This window comes from Gopherus flavomarginatus, chromosome 4 (genome assembly GCF_025201925.1).
Source record: "Gopherus flavomarginatus isolate rGopFla2 chromosome 4, rGopFla2.mat.asm, whole genome shotgun sequence".
NCBI lineage: Eukaryota > Metazoa > Chordata > Testudines > Testudinidae > Gopherus > Gopherus flavomarginatus.
The window spans coordinates 80,869,490-80,892,603 of NC_066620.1; the positions used below are offsets into that span (position 1 = coordinate 80,869,490).

The 23,114-nt window shown below is 39.2% G+C and overlaps 1 protein-coding gene across 2 annotated transcripts in view; it reads right to left on the bottom strand.

Annotated features, from left to right (window-relative positions):
- Window positions 1–421: 421 nt before the first annotated feature.
- The window catches only part of EDARADD (EDAR associated via death domain), an 86,795-nt gene continuing 64,102 nt past the window's right edge, over window positions 422–23,114 (bottom strand). For both annotated transcript variants that reach the window (XM_050950463.1, XM_050950462.1), the window contains 5 exons: window positions 18,368–18,426; window positions 16,452–16,491; window positions 13,207–13,295; window positions 7,349–7,394; window positions 422–4,051 (listed from right to left, as the gene is read on the bottom strand). In XM_050950463.1, the coding sequence (XP_050806420.1) occupies window positions 3,675–4,051; window positions 7,349–7,394; window positions 13,207–13,295; window positions 16,452–16,491; window positions 18,368–18,370 (555 nt within the window). In that variant the 5' untranslated portion in view covers window positions 18,371–18,426 and the 3' untranslated portion in view covers window positions 422–3,674. The remainder of the gene's footprint in view (window positions 4,052–7,348; window positions 7,395–13,206; window positions 13,296–16,451; window positions 16,492–18,367; window positions 18,427–23,114) is intronic.

Genomic DNA, 23,114 nt, shown 5'->3' on the forward strand with positions numbered 1-23,114 from the left:
CCCAGGTTCACAAACCAATATCTAATCTAAACCCAACCTATGGAGGTTTCACACCTCTCTAGTCCCAATCTAGAAAAGCTGCAGCAGTGTTAAACGTTCCCTCTGTTCTCACTGTCTGTTTATCTCCTTATTTTTTATCTTTCATGAGAAAGGAGGAAAGGGATGTGCTTCATAATGTTGCAGTGATGATGCATGCTGATGAGAATAAGACAATATTTGTTGCAAACACATGTAGTCTAGATTCCACATCTCTGATCTAAACATTTTTTCAGTACAAAGCTACTTGCTGGTATTTTGGTGGTAGACAACAATTGTTGGATTTGAGTACTTCAACACCAACCATCTGTGTTCTTTCAAAAGTCTTTTTGCTTACCCTAAGAAATGAAAACAAATACAATAAAATTCAGCATCTAAGGTTTGTTATTTTTTCTACTAACATAGTATACATTGTAACAGAGATAGGAAACATATTCCAAGGCTGATCAGACTAATGTCTTGTAGACATGGATATTCAGGTATGAAAATATTTGAAGTGTCTAACCCAGTTCATGCCATATCAAGGATAAAAACATTAAATAAATCCTATTATGTCAACTATAGTAATAATGAGCAACTACAGGTGTAATAAAGTTTAAGGCTAACCTTTTCAAACCAAGCTGCCTAAAGTTAAACTAAATTCATGCCCAGGCTCGTAAATAAAAGTGGTCTTCTCGTCAGAGGTGCTGAACACCTGTAGCTTGTACTGACTTCAATGAGAACTGCAAGGGCTCGGAACTTGAGCTAGTTGGGAAAATGGGGGCTGTTTTCCCCCAATGGAAAATTTTGATTAAATGAGATTTGTTTTTCTTACTAGTTTTTCCATGGAAATTTTGTATTTCTGATGAAAACTGAAATATTTTTATTTGGAAATACCGATGCCTCATGCTCCCATTCTCAATAAGTCAGGCTCCCTGGTTGGACTACATCTCCCATGATACACCACATTGTTCTAGGTGAGAAGAGGCAGTGCATCATGGCAGTTCCGTGGGTGTATAACAGCGGTTCTCAAACTTTAGCAACTAGAGGACCACCATTTTGATTTAAAATTTTTCAAGGACCCCGCCCCTCAACCTCCCCACAGCCCTTGCCCCACCCATTCTACAAGGCTCCACCCCCTGTTGCTCATTTTTCCCCACCCTCACTCACTCACTCTCACCAGGCTGGGGCAGGAGGTTGGGCTACAGGACGAGGTGCAGGCTCTGGGAGGGAGTTTGGGTGTGGGAAGGGGTGCGGGCTCTGGCTGGGTGGCTCTTGAAAGTGACTGGCACATCCCTCTGGCAACGGCTCCTAGGCGGGGAGCCAGGCGGCTCGATGCACTACCCATGTCTGCAGGCACTGCCCACCCCTTAGCTCCCACTGGCCAGAGTTTCCAGCCAATGGAAGCTGAGAAGTTGGCGCTCAGGTCAGGCGCAGTGCACAAAGACCCCCAGACCTCCACCCTAGGGGCTGCAGAGACATGCCAGCTATTTCCAGGAGCAGCACGGAGCCAGGGCACATAGGGAGCCTGCCTTAGCCCTGCTGTGCCGCCCCCTCTCCTGAGCACGCTCTACCCTGCTCCTTCCCCTCCCTCCCAGAGTCTCCCGCAGACCAGGGAACAGCTGGGGAGAAGGAGGAGTTGATCAGCGGGGCCCACAGACCCCCTGGAGTGCCCTTGAGCATCCCCAGGGGTCCGTGAACCCGAGTTTGAGAAATGCTGGTGTAGAGCATCATGGGAGATTAAGCCGGCCCACAGAGGTGAAGAGGAGCAGGAGGTGCTTGAACTACAACTCCCATGATGTACCACAGCAGCATTTCACATTCAAAAAAATGTGGTTTTCTGCTAAAAACTTCTCACTTTCGGAACATTCCATTTTTGAATGAAAAAAATTACTGTTTTCTTGCAGAAAGCAGATACCTTTCATGAAAATTAATTTAGTCAATAATCCAATTTGCCATCCAAAATACAGTTTTTATGGAAAATTTGACCTTTCCTACTCAGACTCTGAAATCAGGTCACTTTATTCTCATCTTTATTGAAGTCAGTACAACAACACTGATTTATGCTGCCTGCAAATCTGGCCCCGAGGTTTGAAAATGATGGCCTTTACCTCTAGCTGCTCAGTAACCACCCCCACTGATATAAAATATACACCGTATAATATGCATTAGGCCTTATCTTGTCCTGAAGTAGGGATCTCAAGACACAATCCCTCTTTTTGCTTCACTCCTTTTTTCTGCAGAAGTTTAGTGATCATTCCAAATTTCTGAAACTAAACAGTACATGTGCCATAAACCCATCCTAGATTTTGCCTGTGTTTTGGTACATTGGTGTATATATAGCAAAATAATGGTGGACAATGTACTAACTCAAGATGCTTTAGTTAACATAAAAGAATGTCTAAAACTGATTTTTTTCAAACTGGCTTTAGAATATTAGAACATATATTGTAAGAATTGTAGGGAAAAGAGCAATATCAATTATTGTTAATCCTTTCTAAAATACATTTTAAATTTAACCATTTAAATGCAAAGTAGCAACAAGACCAAATCCCTGGGACGACTTAAACCCTCTTAAACTCTCCAGTAGCTATCCACACTCACTCCCTTAAGCCATTATGATGGCTTAAGTGGTACATGTGTTGTTTTGCAGCCAGGAAATGGTCTCTAAATAAAGTGTAAAATGGGTCAGCCCACAGGACTGTTTTGTGATCTCTTCTAGAAAACCACAATCTTTGAACAGGAAAATCCTAGTGAGTACTGTACTGAGGACGCTGTGGGTGAGGCTACAACTGTCTCCCCACCTCAAAACAAGAAGCATTGAGAAAAACAGATAAGAGTCCTGCAACTGAATGTTTTCTTCAAAACTCTTGGAACTCATTTTTAATATAAAGCATTTTCTTAATTGCTTTTTTGTCCCCAACTCTTGTGGGCCTTGGAAATTCTCTCTAAATTCAATGTGATTTCTTCCATAACCAATATATAATTCTAATGTAGTAGAATTACACAACAATTTCATTTAATGTCTTTTTTTTTTAATAAGAGAGTATCCAAATGAAATTTTTGCAAAATGGGGTATTCAAACATTAAAATAATCCAATAATGCAAATGCAAAGTGATGTTGGAAACACATAAGGTGTTCCTATACCAAAAATATTAAACACTTCTTTAACCGATCCTTTTATTCCTCCTGTTAGGGCTTGAAATATTACCAGACACCTACTAAGTAGAAGCTGATATGAAAGATAGGGGCAGGGTTACCAGTGAGGTAGGGGCAATGGTTCAAGCCTCTTGGCTGCTGATCATAACTTTACAAATCAACAGCAGTGGGAAACTGACATTCTTGTCAGTTTCACTCCTTCCAAGGTTCTAAATTTCTAGGGTCATATTGCTCAATGCTGTGTCATTTTCACTCTGCTCCTGCTTGGGAAATCTATGAGCAGTGGAAAAGACTTACAATGTTTGTAGACTCAGGAAGACAACTCTGTATTAGTGATATCCTGTTCACATTTGGAAGGTCATCTTTGTTTGATATATATAATAAAAGCTTGCATTCTGCATAAACTGATGGTATGTGCCCTTTCACGGACAAGGAAAGCTTCCCTCTCACTAGTGGTAATTAGACAAGTAAATTTTTCAAGCTAACAATTTTCTTTGACCTAGAAGTGATTCTGATAGGTTCCATTCCCTCTCTTTGGCCATTCTTCCTCCACCCACTTCAGCAGCACTTTCACAACATCAATTCTTTGATATAATTTACATAGATCAATCAATTGTTCCACAGTTCTGTCACTGTTCCGCAACAAAAATTCCAACGTAGGGCTTTGTTGTTTCTGTTCCAGGAAACACAATTCATCATAGGTCATTCCCCATTTGCTTGCAAAATTTCTCCAGTTTTTTACTGTAGGGTGGCATGGATCCAACTTTATCCTCATTGTATACAACAAGTCCTCATCATTGAGCAAGTCGCTGATGGTTGGAGCACGACACAAACATAACGAGCAGGTGCCATTTTCTTTGCAGGAGCTCCTCATATCTACAATTATAAACATTACATTGAAAGGTTAGAATCTGTTCTATTTTCCATGACTTCTTTTTATGGCACAAACCCTCAGGCACTGCTGAAGAATATCATGCTGCTTAGAACTATTTCTGAAATAATAATGGGGATTTAAAGTGTCTTTCGCTATTGAATTAAACTACTTTTAATTTTTGTTGTTTTTCTTTACTGTACACTGAAGATAAAACCAAAGAACAATAATTTTTAAAATATTCACATTCATTTATAACAAGGGTGTCAAACTGATTCCACTTTTCACTATGATGTGTGGGCTGGGCTACACGGCCTGAAGAATTCCTTTAGCTTTATGGAAATTGCCATAACTTTCAATTGCAGAGCGAGCAGTGCTATGCAGAATGGATCTCTGTTAACATCTCATCTAGATAAATGTTACGATTATGTTGGTAGATGTCACAGCCTGGCTTAGTGCATCCAAAATGCCATTTTTTATAATAGTGCAGACTTACGAAAATATTTGACGGTCTTCTTTTAGTAAAGAGTCTCTCTGCTAATGGACACACACAAAGCAAATGCCTAATATTTCCAATGATACAAAAGTGTACCTTTCTGTTGTGTTCTATGAAGGGCGATTATTTCAAATATATGTAACAGGCAAATGCTTAGAAAATTTGAATGGTATTCCTATTTTCCTCATACAGTTATAGAGCTGGCTGAAGGTCAATGAATTACTTTCTGGGTATGACCGTATGGTGATGAAATAGTCTTTATCATATGACATCAGAGATTGCCATTTAAAAGTCTTCCAGAAAGAATCAAAAGGGTCCTAAAAATGTAACTTCTATTAGTTTGTGCAGTAACAGACTAGAAGAAGGCAAAAGCCAGCATTAGTAATATTGACCTGCAAATACTTTTTATTAGGTCTTGCGCCATCAATCAGGCCTAGTGAGTGAAAGTATTCTAGACACTTCTTCAACAGTTAGGCTTTTGAGGGGAAAATGGGTAAACCTTTAACTTTGCCATGTAATGGATGAAGAAAGAGAGAAGCCCACAATGGTCAAACTGACACTACAGCAGAAAGGTGCATAATGTGCACAGCTTATAACCACTTGACCTTTTAAAACTTCTGTTTACCACACACGTTTGAAAGAGGAATATAAAACCAACCATATTCAAATTAAGTTTGGAAAAAAGGATGCTGTAAGAGGAAGTATTAATCAAAAGACTGCTGGAAATAGTGAGTACAAAATATCAAGGATTGGTTTAGTTACAATTAGAATAGGAGACGTGAATGGTTTATAACTATAAAAGGGCAAATCATGTATTCAAAAACACCTACTCTCATAGATAATCATGCTTGTTAATTCTTTTCTATGTTTAGGGAAGTTCCCAGAGCTGATTTCAGTGTCTGTGTCATTCTGCAGTTGGGTGTGGCCCTGCCTGTGTGTACTGGAGGAGGCTTAATAGCCTGCCTCAGCCAGACAGGTAAAAAGGGTGGCCAGGCTGGCAGAACAGGCAGGCTTAGTGGTATCTCAGCACATCGAGTGGCACCTCAAGGGGTCCAACCTGTCACAATGTGCACCACAGTTTTATGAGAATGCATAAACTCTTGTGACATACAATCACAGAAATGTAGGGCTGGAAGGGCACTGGAGAGCAGAAGCGATAGCTCAGTGGTTTGCGCATTGGTCTGCTAAACCCAGGGTTGTGAGTTCAATCCTTGAGGGGGCCATTTAGGGATCTGGGGCAAAAATCTGTCTGGGGATTAGTCCTGCTTTGAGCAGGAGGTTGGACTAGATGACCTCCTGAGGTCCTTCCAACCCTGACATTCTATGGTCAAATGCAGCCCCCTGTGCTGAGGCAGGACTCAGTGAACCTAGACAAGGGTCAGCAACCTTTCAGAAGCAGTGTGCCAAGTCTTTATTTATTCACTCTAATTTAAGGTTTTGCATGCCAGTAATACATTTAAACATTTTTATAAGGTCTCTTTCTCTAAGTCTATAATATATAACTAAACTATTGTATGTAAAGTAAATAAGGTTTTTAAAATGTTTAAGAAGCTTCATTTAAAATTAAATTAATATGCAGAGCCCCCTGGACCAGTGGCCAGGACCTGTGCAGTGTGAGTGCCACTGAAAATCAGCTCATGTGCTGCCTTCGGCACACGTGCCATAGGTTGCCTACCCCTGACCTAGACCATCTCTGACAAGTGTCCTTTGGTCTGGGATGGGTGACAGGGAATGGATCATTTGATGATTACCTGTTCTGTTCATCCCTTCTGGGGCACCTGGCACTGACCACTGTCGGAAGGCAAGATACTGAGCTAGATGGACCATTGGTCTGACCCAGTGTGTCCATTCTTATGTCTGTCAAACCATTTTTAAGAACCTCCATTGATGGGGATGCCACAACCTCTCTTGGAAGCTTATCCCAGAACTTAACTACCATTATATTACAATTTTTTTCCTAAGAGCTAACCTAAATCTCCCTTGCTGAAGATTAAGCCCATTACTTCTTGTCTAGGGTGACTAGATAGCAAGTGTGAAAAATTGGGACAGAGGGTGGGGGGTAATAGGCACCCATGTAAGAAAAAGCCCCAAATATCGGGACTGTCCCCATTTGAAATTCCAATCAGGCCCCCTCAGTCTTCTTTGCTCAAGACTAAACATGCCCAGTTTTGTTTAACATTTCCTCAGAGGTCAGGTTTTCTAAATCTTTTATCAATTTTGTTGCTGTCTTCTGGACTCTCTCTAATTGATTTAAATATTTCCTAAAGTGTAGTGCTCAGCATTGGTCACAGAACTCCAGCTGAAGCCTCAGTACTGCTGAGTAAAGGGAGACATCTCTGTTTTCAGGCATTCCATAAGGCCTTGCAAGGTTTTTTTTTAAGCTAAATATAAAGATAGATAAGTAATACTGCTATCCTTGTGATGAAGTCAATGGGCCAAATCCTGCTCACTTTTTACTCAGGTATGAGCAAAGCTAACTCTATTTGACCTAATTGAAGTTCTGGCTGTGCAGAGAATGCATTATTGGCCTCTATCTTAATTTCATCTCATTCTGCTGTACGTGCTCAGTGAGGTGAATTTCATCAAAAAGAAATTGACAAGAGCAGTTCATAGCTATCTATAGATCAAACAAACTTCTGGCACTATACCCTGCATGGAATATTAAAAGCAAAAGAGAGAAGCCTCATATATTCTGGGTCCCCAAGCCTTTCTAGGTAATTCTAAATATCATCCTCACAAAGACTTTTCTGAAGAAAATCTATCATAAAAATAACTACATACATATATGGTAAAGCCAATAAATTACCTGAAAGTGATTCTCCAGTATTGTTTTGACTATCATTCTCTTCTGGCTACAAACAAAAAGTAACCTTGAATTAAAATCATGTATTCAACTAACACACAATAACTGTATTGATCTAGTTTACCAAGTGGAGAGTCAGTTTAGAACGATGCTGATTAACTGAACAGAAAACACTGTTTCCTGTGTGTGTGTCTGTTTCCTGACAATTTGCAAACTTTTTATGCAACATATTTACATTTTGACTCATCCTATGATCATAGAATCATAGAAGATTAGTATTGGAAGAGACCTCAAGAGGTCATCTAGTCCAACCCCCTGCTCAGAGCAGGACCAACCCCAACTAAATCATCTCAGCCAGGCTTTGTCAAGCCGGGCCTTAAAAACCTCTAAGGATGGAGATTCCACCACCTCCCTAGGTAACTCATTCCAGTGCTTCACCATGCTCCTAGCGAAATAGTGTTTCCTAATATCCAACCTACACCTCCCCCACTGCAACTTGAGACCATTGCTTCTTGTTCTGTCATCTGCTGCCACTGAGAACAATCTGGATCCATCCTCTTTGGAACCCCCCTTCAGGCAGTTGAAGGCTGCTATCAAATCCCTCATCACTTTTCTCTTCTGCAGACTAAATAATCCCAGTTCCCTCAGGCTCTCCTCGTAAATCATGTGCCTCAGCTCCCTAATCATTTTTGTTGCCTCCACTGGACTCTCTCCAATTTGTCCACATCCCTTGGGGGGGGGGGCACCAAAACTGGACACAATACTCCAGGTGTGGCCTCACCAGTGCCAAATAGAGGGGAATAATCACTTCCCTCAATCTGCTAGCAATGCTCCTACTAATATAGCCCAATATGCCATTGGCTTTCTTGGCAACAAGGGCACACTGATGACTCATATCCAGCTTCTCATCCACTGTAATCCCCAGGTCCTTTTCTGCAGAACTGCTGCTTAGCCAGTCGGTCCCCAGCCTGTAGCGGTGCATGGAATTCTTCCATCCTAAGTGCAGGACTCTGCACTTGTGCTTGCTGAACCTCATCAGATTTCTTTTGGCCCAATCTTCTAATTTGTCTAGGTCCCTCTGTATCCTATCCCTACCCTCCAGCATATCTACCACTCCTCCCAGTTTAGTATCATCTGAAAATTTGCTGAGGGTGCAATTCATCCCATCATCCAGATCATTAATAAAGATGTTGAACAAAACCGGCCCCTGGACCAACCCCTGGGGCACTCTGCTTGATACCGGCTGCCAGCTAGACATCGAGCTGTTGATCACTACCCGTTGAGCCTCACAATCTAGCCAGCTTTCTATCCACCTTATAGTCCATTCATCCAATCCATACTTCTTTAACTTGCTGGCAAGAATACTATGGGAGACCATAGCAAAAGCTTTGCTAAAGTCAAGATATATCACATCCACTGCTTTCCCCATATCCACAGAGCCAGCTATCTCATTATAGAAGGCAATCAGGTTGGTCAGGCATGACTTGCCCTTGGTGAATCCATGCTGACTGTTCCTGATCACCTTCCTCTCCTCCAAATGCTTCAAAATGGATTCCTTGAGGACCTGCTCCATGATTTTGCTGGGGACTGAAGTGAGGCTGACCAGTCTGTAGTTCCCTGGGTTCTCTTTCTTCCCTTTTTAAAATATGGGCATTATATTTGCCTTTTTCCAGTCCTCCGGGACCTCTCCCAATCGCCACGAATTTTCAAAATAATGGCTAATGGCTCTGCAATCACATCAGCCAACTCCCTCAGCACCCTTGGATGCATTAGATGATATAGGGTTATTGTTTTAAACAGTTCTTGCATTGATCTATCATTTCACTCTTGGTAGTGACAGGTTTATATTAAATTATTTGTGAACAAGAACAGAAAAGAACTAACTATAAATCCCTGCTGATTGGCCTTGGGGTTGCTCCCACAGAAATTCATGACAGCAGTTGATAACCTGTTAAGTGAAGGCATCTACAATCTTCAGGCTAATTTCACCTCTCAGTTACACCAGTACAAATTGGAAGTAACACCTTACTGTTACACTGGTGCAAATGACCCTAGAATCAGACCTTTTAGTTATAGCCATGTTGAATGTCAGAAAACTGTTGAATGACTCATTATCCTTATGATTATGCAGTACCAGACCCCATCTTGTGTATTTGGAATAGTTCACACTCTCTCTCCCATGCTATCTTGGCTTGTTTAATTTTCCTTAATGACATTTTATTGATGTTAGTTCATTAAAGTGTTTGAAAACAGTAGGTTGGGCAATGTACAACTGTTTCAAAGTGAGACTTCCTGGCACATAGGCATGAAATATTACTGCAGAATTGCAATTAAGAGTCACTATCGTGCCATAATCATGGGGGTGGGGGAAAGCCTTTAGGAATTTTGTATAGAGTACCTACAGCTTTTCAGTGATTCAGATTGTTTGACTTAGATTTCCATGCCCAATTTTTTTTATTAGAGGCTGGGCCAGATCCTCAGCTGGCCCACTATCTGTTACATGCAACAATAAGGGATTGTTCCACTGACTCTATGGAATTTCGAGGAGCTTCTTTAAAGGCTTTTTATATATAGGAAATAGTTCTAGATAAGGGCAGGAATTGATATTTCTGCTGGCTCAGTTCAAAACCGTCTTTCTTTTTAAGCTAATGTGCACTCAGCTGCTTTTTGTCAGCTAATTAAATGTAGAGAAAATAACGTAATAGTTTGAGGTGACATGTATTATTGCAACATCTATATTCCTTGAAAGCAACAGCTAACACTCAAAGGAAGGCACTATGACCCTGTGGCTAAGGCAAACTGAAATGAGCGTAGTAGGGTGGAGTAAGAAGACATGAGTAACTGCCCTCACTCATTGGGCAGGTGCGAGCCCAGATAAAATGTCTTTCCTTTATTGAAGATGAAAGCAAAAAGGGTTTTCCCCCTTAGACAAGTGCAATAAAATACAGCTGAGTTTTGTATAGTGTCATTCATTCAAAAGTATCATAGAGCACTTCACCACATCTTGCATGCTGTGCATGCAAATACAAGTAAACTATGTAGAGTACAATACATCATAACAAGATGCCCTATTCCTACTGACACTTACTGTATTATTAAATCCACTACAAATAGGTGTGCTTGGAAGGATTTGATTATTATTTGTAAATGTCAATTTGACCACAGATACAAACTGACAAATATATTTCCATTGATAAAAATCAAGATTTACAGTTAGGAAAATTTAAAAAAATGCTATTTGAGAACTTATTCTAGTTTCATTTAAGGATATTTATTTTGTATGTTTTCATATGTGCTGTTGCCAATCTGGATTTTAATGGTTATAAAGCTATAATTTTTTGAATCTCACATCTATTGTCATTACATAATTATTGTTTGACCCTCAGTTGTCTGGCATACACCCCATCACTTCTTACGACTGTTAAAATGTAAATGCATAAAAATTTAAAAATGCTTAAAATAATCATTGATATTGTCCATCAAAATTTTAAAATAAGATTTATTTTTGCAAAGCCTACAACCAGTATAGGCAGTTTCAGCTGATATGGTGAACACATTCACACACATGACCTAATCCAATTATGGGGGAAGGTAAATTTGTCTAACATATTCTATCAAAAATTCCCTACATTTCCCATAAAAGGGAACATTTGCATGCTGTTTTCACTGTCTCCCCTGCCACACCCACTGCTGCAGTGGGCCAGATGGTCACAAATGCAGATGAGTTTACAGTTTTCTTTCCATTCTCTAATACACAATTTTCCACATCACAAAACTATCACAGTGTTTGGTACATGCTCAAGAAAGGTTCAAAAATGGATGCACCACCACATCAAAGTAAGAGGAAAGTACTTGTCATCTTCTCCAAGTACTTTCCTCCTCTTACCAGCATCATTTCAGTTGTAGCTAGATAGAATGTGTGCCCAGGGCTTTTCATTCAGCAGCTTCTAACTCAGGACCTTGAACAATGACTATCTAAAAACATTGGTCAGAACTGGATGTCTTACTCTTGAACATGGAGATAATTTATGGTCACAGTATGATATGAATCTGGTTCAGAAGTGTCTATGAGAAAGTCAGTAAGTGTTTGATGTATAGGAATTTTAGTTTTGCCAACCCAAGCATTGAAAAATTGAGTCTGGCCAAAAATCTGGAGAGTATGTTAAAAATCGTGAGTTTTTTTTTAAATATTAAATTTGGGTTCTTTTATTTGTCTTCTGATTTCTGAGCCATTAGAGTACACTGAGGTATGTTTTCATATTTTTTTCCTGCAAATATGAGGCCTCAAATCTATTTTTTTAAATGAGAGTTGAGATATTCATGTAAGTGCTTTCAGAAACTGGGGTTTTAACATCAAAAATCTCAAGACTCCTGATCAAATCTTGACAGTTGGCAATGGTGGGACTGCGACTGTATGAGCAAAGAAAGAAGTAAAATTTTATTTCCCATGGACTCAGAGTCCTCATTTTTTGTCTGATAAAAAAATTACTCTCATGTAAACTATAGGATTTCAAAAGGCCACTTATTTGTAGCATACACATTTTTTATTTTAGCAGTTCAGCTACCTTTCACTTATCAACTCTGAAGCACAGAGGCTTATCCAGCATCACTTTATTGCAAAGATATGTAAATGTCCATAAAATATTGCTATTTAACAGGACTATTTTATTGCCCACTAATGAAAAAAACAACTGCAAATCTAAACAAAGCTATACATTTGTCTTATGCGCGTGCAGAGGGACCAGAAGAACAAGCATACCCTCCAGGCAAGATCAGGTTTTAGAGGACCCTACAAATCTAAGTACAGTGAAACAGCTGTATAGTGAAGTCTTTTGTCACTATAAAAAGCCTTTATTATACCCAGTTTCAGTATAATAGAAGATGGAGTCTCAGGCAACAAATTCTCTCCACTTCATGATAAGAAATTACTGCTTTCTCCTCATGAGATAGTGCCAATCTGTCTTCTCCTCCTCTGCTCAACCCAAAAGAGAAAATCCCCAGGAATTCAGCCTGTAACACTATCTGGTAAGTCATAACTGTGACACGCCAATGGAATTTGCAGAGTGTTGCCCATTTACAGTGGAACATTAGAATGAAGCTTCACTATGGGAAAAATACTATCCCAAAGTCCATGTATAAGGACTTGATGCAGGGGAGAAATAATTTACCTGTTTCCCAACCCCAAAGCTGCTCTGCAGTAACCACTGCCCTGGCTGCAAACCCCACCAAGGGGAGGTGAAGGCTGGAGGAAAAATGTATGGCTCTGCATAGCTATGAGTCCACTAGCCCTGTTTTTAATCTTATCCCCTATACCGGTGTGAAAGGAATTCTGGTAGAACTGGATTCTGCAGCATGCACCCTGCCTGGGCTCCAGGCTCCCTGCCCACTCAGCACAGTGGAACAACATCTGTTCTGCCGCAGGCTGAGTGGGGATGGCGTGTGGGGGCAGGATTTGCCCTTGTCAGAAGAGTTCATGCCTGGATAGAAACTGAAGCAATTTTGGTTTCCACTGCATTATAGGTACGGTGTCACTAGAACTAGGTTCACTGTGAACAAAACTCAACCCTAAGCAGAGGAGTCAGCACAAGACCTATGCACCACTCAAGTCCCACTTAAGACCTTCAAATAAGGCTTAAGGAGTACATAGGCTGTGTGTATAGAGCACACTTCACCCAGCATTCTTAAATGGATATTCTATGTCCAATCTCATTTTACTGAATGACTCCATGCGGTCTAGAGAAAGTTGTGATTAATATTAATAGCTTTCTTTCATCAACAAAAATAACTTTAAAAGCTTAGTTTAATATGCACCCATGCGTTTCTCAAACAGATAATTTAAATTTGAAAAGCATTTCCCTTACCTGTTGTATTAGGCCAGAATCTGATGTAAGACTTCTGATGTTAATAGATGCTATTTCCAATGTAACTTTATCTGTTAGGTACTCCTCATCTAAGGCAAAGAGATTCTGAAATGTTGGTCTTTCACCCAAATATAAGCTTAAGTACAAGACTCTCAAACAAAAATATGGCAGACTTCATACAAGTCTAACACACGAGATTTAATCCCATATGATAATGGGTCATTGGGAAATGTAAAATGGATTTAACATAATCTTAAATTGTTAATGACTGGACTGTGCAAATAGAAAGTACTATCAGAGGTCAGACATCAGGGTATATGTAAAATGTTTACTCTGCATCTCCAACAGGCTATTACTGGTAGCAGGGCTACACTCTTCCTTCATCAGATTGACCAGGAGCAGCACCAACATAGTGTTTACCTAGCCAATAAATAAAATATTGCTGAAAAAGTGAAAGTACTTGACAATCAACAAATCTCTTCTTTCTGCTTTGTTTGAATGACTTTCTAAAAATTCTCAGTAGTCTGCCTTCTCCTCTCCCCATGTTTGGATTATGTTCATGCTGCTAGGACCCTTCTGGAAGCACACATCTCTCCCCCCGCCCCACCACCAGGTTTTACTCACTACATCTTAACAACTGTCTACATACCTTTGTGAATATATAGACATGGGCTGAAATTCACCCTTATGCAGGGGGACAGCACAAAGTCCATTTACCTTTCATCTCCCACCTAGGCCCTCAAAATAGGACTTAAGTGATACATAAGCCTTTTGCCAATTCCGTACATAGGGTTGAATTTCACTCTGTGATAAGGCCCTCTTCAAAGTATTTCAACGTGTGTTTAACTTTAAGCAAGTGTTTAAATCCATGTGTTAATTGCTCTGCTGACTTGTGTCTGAAAGGAGGTTATCCTAGACATGTCAGAATCCTCCAAGACTCTTATAATGCTGAAAGACTTTTTAGGGATAAAAATGCATATGAGTTTATTGTTCTCTCTAATAAGACTCCTATTAAGAAACAGTGGAATGCCTTACATTTAAACAAACAAACAAACAAAAAAAGCAAGAATTTACTTTTCTTCTTTCACTTAGAATTTGCCATTATTTATTAGACCACTGATCCTTAAAATCCAATAGCCTGCCTCTGACAGCAGCTGATATCTGACACAGGCTGCTTATTTATTATCTTGAACAGGGTTCAAAAAAGAACTAGATAAGTTCATGGAGGATGGGTCCATCAATTGCTATTAGCCAGGATGGGCAGGGATGGTGTCCCTAGCCTCTGATTGGCAGAAGCTGGGAATGGGCGACAGGGGATGGATCACTTGATGATTACCTGTTCTGTTCATTCCCTCTGGGGCACCTGGCACTGGCCACTGTCGGAAGACAGGACACTGGGCTCGATGGACCTATGGTCTGACCCACTGTGGCCATTCTTATGTTAGGATTCAATGGCAAAGAATTCAGCTGACATTACAAAACACAACCAACTGAATTTCACTTGGTCTACTCTTTTGGCTGTTGCTTCTAATATTTGGATGAGGGAGTAACTATGATCAAAAAGTGAACTTGGAGGAAAAAAAAATATACAGGCCTAATCCTGAAAGGATGAGTGCCCTCAACTCCCATTAAAGTTAATGGGAGTTGAGGGTGCTCAACATCTTGCTGGATAAGGCCCTAAGATGTCATGTTAATTATTTTTAAGGAAGGGGCCAGATCTCGTACTCTATTTAGATAAAATTTACATTAAAGCCAACTGGAATTTTCCCTAAATAACTAAAGAATCAGGCCCATACACTGTATGAAGAAAACTCTTGTAACACATTTTATTCACTTATATATTCAGCAACATTTATAAAACTGCTTTTTTTTTTCCTTCCCTATATCATGTTGAATAGTGATGAAAATTCAGACTCTTGAGCAGACGAAGAGACCAATATCTAAGGAACGATCTAAGGTTAACGTCATACAGTTTCCAAACCCACAACAGTGCTAGACTTTTGAGAGAATTAATTATAAGGAAAACTTGAGAATGCAGAAGTTAACAGAATATTAATAGATGTTTCACATCACTTCCCATTCTCAGACAGGAAATGCTAAGCTCCATTAATGCTTTTATGTCTTTACACTGATCATGATGAAATTTCCTTTCAATAGAAAATGCCACAATTTCCATTTCCCTTCAATTTTACTTATAATTTATTGTATTAAACATGTAGCATCAGATTTTAAACAGCTTTGAAAAAGTTACATGTTTGTTTATAAATCTGATTTTCTTTGGAGGGGAAAATACAATGAACTAATGCCATAAGAGTAAGAAAAAATACAATTTAGATAGGAAAGCTATAGAGAAATTACCAAAATTTAAGAAATGTTAAGAAAAACCACTTTGAAGAAGTGAGCAGTCTGCCTGCAACTGAACAGGTTCAAAGTACCATACTCTCCTCTCCTCCAATCTATTTCCCTTCTCTGGGTATCCTCAGTGGCACCTCATTTCTATTGCTGGCTCCTTCCAGTCTCCTAAATAATCCTCAATCCTCCCTTGGAACCCCAGTTTTAGTTTCCCCAGCTCATCAGTCTTTACCCTAACTTTTTCAACCTCTCTTTCCAATTGGATCCTGGATCCCTCCTCAGGCTTTACATGCATCATAGGATTCAGAACAATATGCTTGGAAGAGTACTGAGGCTCCAGGCACTCTCAGGGCATTCCTTGGAAGGAAGCCTGCAGCAGGGTCTGGGATGCAGAAATAAAGAAGGGAGAGAGGTCAAGGGAGCTACTGTGGTAGAAGGATTAAAGGCTTAATGATGAAATTGGTTGCAGGGCTCAGGATTTCATCTGTGCAGGAGACCACTGGATTTTCTGGGTTTCCAAATGAATTTCTGGTCACCTGCAGACACACAGATAACCCTCTCAAAGCCATTTTTCAAATATTTTTATTGCCCTCTAATCTGGGTTCTGATCCTTTTTTTTTTTCTTTGTGGCATTGTCTTATTATAGCTTCCTTCAAAGTTGAGAAACAAGATCTTCTGTTGATATAATCAGCTTTTAGACCAAACCTGAGCTCAGATGGCAAACACCAGATGTAACATTAATAACACACTTAAAAAAAATGATTACCCTGCATAAACTTTTATAATGTAAAAATACAGAACAAATTAATAGAATATTTCTTATACCTATGGTTTTATTACATGTACTACAATAATGTACCAGATTTATAATAGCTGGAGTTTGCTGTGCTTACCTTTAGGTAGCCGTGTATCTTGGACAGGATACTTTTCTCTCTGTCCAAAAACACGAAGACATATGTTTGTTATTTCCAGTACTTGATAAAAAGTACATCAAAAACTTTATAGTTACAACAATGCCTTTTTAAAATGGCATTTAAGTTCACATCAATATAGTAATGAATTATTAGAGATGGACCAAACAGATACTAACACAGGCAATCTGGGGATTATTTACAATCCAAAATTATATAGTTTGTTGTTTTGCTGCAGTTTCTTAAAATGCAATGTGGTCTAGTAGACTAAGCACAGGACTGGGAGCCAAGAAATTCTGAGTTTTAATTTTAGCTCTCTGCCAGTGGCCTCAATTTCTCTGGGTCAGATTCTCAGTTTACTAATGTGTATCAAGATTAACTACAATAATAAAGATGGTCCTGTTCTTACACGTATTCTTACTAAAGAACAATCAAAGGTCTCTTTGCTTGAAAATTAAAATTAAAACCTGATTAAAATGCAAAACTAAAATACAGCTACCCAGTTTACGGACATATCTGCTGATTTACAACACAAATATATTCCAGCTTCTAAGCTATAGTTTACTAAGAGACCTAGACATCTGCTTGCTCCCATGTTACCTCTAGCAGCATCTAAAGACAAGACTCTTCCATCAGCTTTTTATAGAATCTCTCACCAAACAAATTAAAATCCTCCTCATTTAGAAACAAAATCATGTTTAAAAAAAAACAACTTACATTTGTATCAGACAGACATCATAACTCTACCACAGTTGAAGATCACAGTCTTTAATTTAAGCAATCATATGGACCTGTACCAAGTCCTATTTATTTCTGTGGGACTTCACACATGCTCAGGGGTTGGCACTAATAGATCACAATACAGGATCAGGACCTAAATTACTAAATTGATTTTTCCAAAAAAGTCACAGGCTAAGGTCAATATTTATACTATCCTCTCTGTTTTCTGCTGATACTTCAATACTGCGCTTCTGAATTGGAAGAAATCACCTTGGGAAAGTAATAGTTTCCCCTCTCATTATTCATGTTGCTGCATGACAAATCCACAATTTACAAACAAGATAAGGTACTTTTAAAAACATCCATACAGCTACAGTATACACTAATCTACTCTGGGCTGCATAATACAACATATATCATCAGTTTCTTTTTTTATTTACTGTTACCCAGAGTAAGCAACCTGGAGCCAAATTCAAAGAGTCCTCTTTAAGATTACAGGGTATTTACATATTCCTTTTACCCAACATACTCCGCGTGACAGCATAAGATTTGCTTCTCCGAATATCCTAGGACCCACTAACAAGGAAAAGTATGCAGTGAAGGTTGTAATCTACTAGTCAGTAAAACATCTCTTTACTCAGTTCACCCTCACATCTGGCAGAGCCTCGTTGTTTGTCACATGCATTTCTAATGCTTTATCTAGCTATCAGCCACAACATTTAAAGGAAGTGCTTAGACTATATATAAACAATAATTAAGTTTCTGGGTGATGCACAGTACTATTATTACTATAACATTACCTGGAAACCCCAACAGAGGTCATGACTCCATTGTGCTAGGCACTGTATAAGCACATAGTGAGAGAAAGTCGTGTCCGAAAGAGATTACAATCTAAACGTGGGTTTCACCATGATTATTTATTGATTTATTCAAGATACATTTGATGTAATGATTCATTTTTTTTATTTACAACTGGGTTGAGGCTATTTACATAACATTTCAGTGCGTACAATGGTGTTAATTATCTGATAGACAATCATATATGTGCCTGGTTTCCGTCAATCATACTCTTGGGTTTTTGAGAGCATCCCAGAATTAAATAACTGTAAAAAGTTATAAACTAAATATTAAATAACCAAGTATTAAAGTTATATAGGAACAAAACCAGACACACCTACCATTTCTAATGGAAAAGTGCTTGGATCTGTATCTTCCACAGGCTCTTTTGCAGCATGATCTGCCAGAAACAAATAAATAAACTTTTTCATTTTATGTTCCTCAAACTGTGTCTGTTTGGTCACTCGTGCACTTTCCTTCAACAGCTCACCAAGATGAAACTATACATCAATTATGTAGGAGTTCATTTGCAATGGGAACACGTCATAACGTATAAAGGGTTAGTCACGGGTGCTAGCTGACAGATGAGAAATTCTATTTAACAATATCAGAAGTTATAGCTCAGGGGTTCTCAAACTGGGGTTGGGACCCCTCAGGGGGTCATGAGGTTATTACATGGGGGGTCACGAGCTCTCAGCCTCCACCCCGAACCCCACTTTGTTTCCAGCATTTATAATGGTGTTAAATATATAAAAAGTGTTTTTAATTTATTGGGGGGGGTCACACTCAGAGGCTTGCTATGTGAAAGGGGTCACCAGTACCCAAAAGTTTGAGAAACACTGTTATAGCTGATAACAGGGACAAGCAAATATTTTAAATTATTATTTTTAAAATATCATATACAGTTTGACAATAAATAAACCAAAAAACAACTAAAATGGATAAAACATTCCTTTCTCTGAATACCTGTACTCAGTTATGCATTAGTGGCCTTCTCCAAACAGTGAAATACCCTGTATAAGAAATTAATAATTAAGAGGACTAATATAGCATTATAACAACAGAATATAGCTCAAAACTTAATGGGAAAGTAAGCTTGGACTAAAGATGAACTATATTTAGTGCTTCTGTTTTTTGGAGTTTATTAATTTCATTGGAGGAGTATTTTTAGCAATTTTTGAATTGTATGTGGATGTTCAAAAATTGAGATTTTTGGGGGGGGTTTCTCTCTATAATGAGTAAGATATACTGTAGTATATACTCTAGTGAGTAATCTCTCTATAATGTTCCCTAGTGCACATTAATGCAATATTGTTTCAATCAGTACTATGTTAAAGTGCACTAGGGAACCATTAGTGTACATCAGCAGGATCTATTTTACGCAGACCCACTGTGGTTCCTGGCGAATGGGAGCTGTGGGGGCATCGCGTGGAGCTTCCTTGATTGCCCCTCCCCCTAGGGGCCGCAGAGACATGCCGGACACTTCCAGAAGCTGGGCAGAACCGGGCAGGGAGCCTACCTTAACCCCGCTGCACTGCCGACCAGACTTTTAACAGCCCGGTCAGCGGTGCTGACCAGAGCCACCAGAGTCCCTTTTCGATGGCAGCCCTATCTATATCGCATTTGGGAGCAAGCCTTCCAGCCCTAGTTTCCAGACTTGTGCTGGTGGGGCTTGTGCTAGCGTGCTAAAAATAGCTGTGTAGACATTGCTTTGATGTTGCAGCTTGGGCTTTCAGGCCCCCGCAAGCTTGAGAGCCTGAACTCCAGCCAAGCTGCAATGTCTACACAACTATTTTTAGCATGCTAGCACAGTCTCCACCAACACAATTCTTTGAACCCTGGCTGGGATGGCTGCTCCCAGATGCAGTGTAGACATACCCTTCAAGGCCCAGTTAGCCTGGGAAGTGAATGACAAAACTCGTAATATACTTTGAGTTCTGTAGTGGCAATGAATAGGATAGCCCCTGAGATGTCTCCCAGAATACCGGACATTCTGGTATTTCCAGGAATGGTGTTGGTTCACCCCCACCTATGTGACCCTGCCCCCACCTACATGACTTCCTACATATCATGTCATATGGGGGCAGAGCGTCATGCTCTTCAAAATGGCTGTCTCAGTACCAGACTGGGGATAAACCACAGAAAATCAGGACTGTCCGGTTTAAAACTGAACAAATGGCCTGTCTAGCAATGGGCTGCATGCCTACTAGTCTGTCAGCTCAATCTAAACATGTTTTTAATGGGGCTGTCAATTAATTGCAGTTAACTCACGCGATTAACTGAAAAAAAATTAATTGTGATTGAAAAAATGAATCGCAATTAATTGCACTTATAACAATAGAATAACAATTGAAATTTATTAAATATTTTTGGATGTTTTTCTACACTTTCAAAATTGATTTCAATTACAACACAGACTATAAAGTGCACAGTGAAAAGTGCTCATTTCATATTACTATTTCTGATTACAAATATATGCACAGTAAAAATGATAACAAAAGAAATAGTATTTTTCAGTTCACCTCATACAAGTACTGAAGTGCAATCTCTTTATCGTGAAAGTGTAACTTACAAATGCAGAGTTTTTTTTGTTACATAACTGCACTTAAAAACAAAACAATGTAAAACTGTAGAGCCTAATAGTCCACTCAGTTCTACTTCTTGTTCAGCCAATTGTTAAGACAAACAAGTTTGTTTACATTGATGGGAGATACTGCTGCCTGCTTCTTATTTACAATGTCACCTGAAAGTGATAACAGGTATTTGCATGGCACTTCTGTAGCCAGCACTGCAAGGTATTTACATGCCAGACATGCTAAACATTCCTATGACCCTTCATGCTTCAGCCATCATTCCAAAGGACATGCTTCCATGCTGATGATGCTCATTAAAAAAATAATGCATCAATTAAATTAGTGACTGTACTCCTTGGGGGGAGAACTGTTTGTCTCCTGCTCTCTTTTACCTGCATTCTGCCATATATTTCATGTTATAGCAGTCTTGGATGATGACTCAGCACATGTTCATTTTTAGAACACTTTCACAGCAGATTTGACAAAACGCAAGGAAGGTACCGATGAGAGATTTCTAAAAATAGCTACCGCACGAGACCCAAGGTTTAAGAATCTGAAGTGCTGTCCAAAATCTGAGAGGGACGAGGTGTGGAGCATGCTTTTAGAAGTCTTAAAAGGGCAACACTCTGATGCGGAAACTACAGAACCCAAACCACCAAAAAAGAAAACCAATCTTCTGCTAGTGGCTTCTGATTCAGATGATGAAAATGAACATGCGTCAGTCTGCACTGCTTTGGATTGTTATCGAGCAGAACCCCTCATCAGCATGGACGCATGTCCTTTGGAATGGTGGTTGAAGCATGAAGGGATGTATGAATCTTTAGCGCATCTGGCACATAAATATCTTGCAACATTAGCTACAACAGTGCCATGCAAATGCCTGTTCTCACTTTCAGGTGACAATGTAAACAAGAAGCAGGCAGCATTATCTCCTGCAAATGTAAACAAACTTGTTTGTCTGAGTGATTGGCTGATCAAGAAGTAGTACTGAGTGGACATGTAGGCTCTAAAGTTTTACATTGTTTTATTTTTGAATGCAGTTTTTTTTGTATATAATTCTACATTTGTAAGTTCAGCTTTCATGATAAAGAGATTGCACTAAAGTACTTGTATAAGGTGAATTGAAAAATACAATGTTTTTGTTTTTTACAGTGCAAGTATTTGTAATAAAAAATATAAAGTGAGCACTGTACACTTTGTATTCTCTGTAATTTAAATTAATATATTTGAAAATGTTGTAAACATCCAAAAATATTTAAAATAAATGGTTTTCTATTGTGGTTTAACAGTATGATTAATTGCACAATTAATTTTTTTAATCGCTGGATAGCCCTAGTTTTTAATTAAAAGTGGCATTTCTGGGCCTACTTTTGGTGACATAAGCTTTAATAATGACTGCATTTGTGACACTGGCAATAAGGAATTCAATTCAATTCAATGTGACTTTACTGGTAATGACAAGGTGTACAAGTGTTGCCAAAGTGCAAGAAAATATCAGAGATTAAGTAGGCCTAAAAAAATTGGGGCCATGGAAAAGGGCCACTGGATATTCCCAATCTGTAGTTAGTTTTTTGGAGAGTCTGATTTTTTTAACAATGCACACTTGCAAAAGTAAGTGCACTTCTAAGTACCATGCAGAGTTGTTAAGTAGATGCTACCATAACTGGCCTAACCAAAAAGGTGACAGGATGCTTTGCATCTTTAAGAGCAGTAGAGAGCCAGGGCCAGCCAAACCTGTTCCAAGGAATGGCCCCTTTAAGTTACTTATGCATCAGAGGACTCATACTGGCCTTACTTAAGAGACATTTTTTTTTAATTCTTAATGAAGTCCTTCTTGGTTCATAAATCCTCTCATTTATCCATATTCTTCCTCCTCCTATGTAAAAGCATTATATACTTGCAATGCTGCCAGGCCTGCCATTTGGAGAAATATCATTGCCTGCACTTCAGAAGACAGACTCTCTGCTGGTGTAAATCAACATAGCTCCCTGTTCCTAAGTTAAGTGTACTCTCCTGGCCAATCAGAGAAATGACGAACTCCTTACTTAAACAGCGAATTCAATGGAGTTGAAGGAAGTAATGTTTCTGGCTTGATGTAATTTCTAATACCACTGAAGATTTAGCAAGCATTCAGGTTCGTTAAGCAAGAAGGCAGTGCTCTTCTGTTAACTGCACAAGCACTCATTTCGCATTGAGCCTGCTCAGGCTTCTGCAACTAGCTGGTCAAGGTCAGAGTCGTAGCTCAGATATTAGCATTGTCACTGCCAGTATTATTAATTATTTACAATACAGTAACATCTAAAGACCCCAGTGGCGATGGAGATCTCATTGTGTTAAATGCTGCACATACATAGTAAAAAGCAGTTCCTGTCCGGAACACTTTACAACCTACAGAGACGCTACTATCAGTTATTTCCACAGCCAGACATGCGCTAGTAATATGATGTAAGATCTTGCAAATGATGTAAGAAGTTTATTTCTCTATTTATTTAGAATTAGATTTATTTAGATTTTT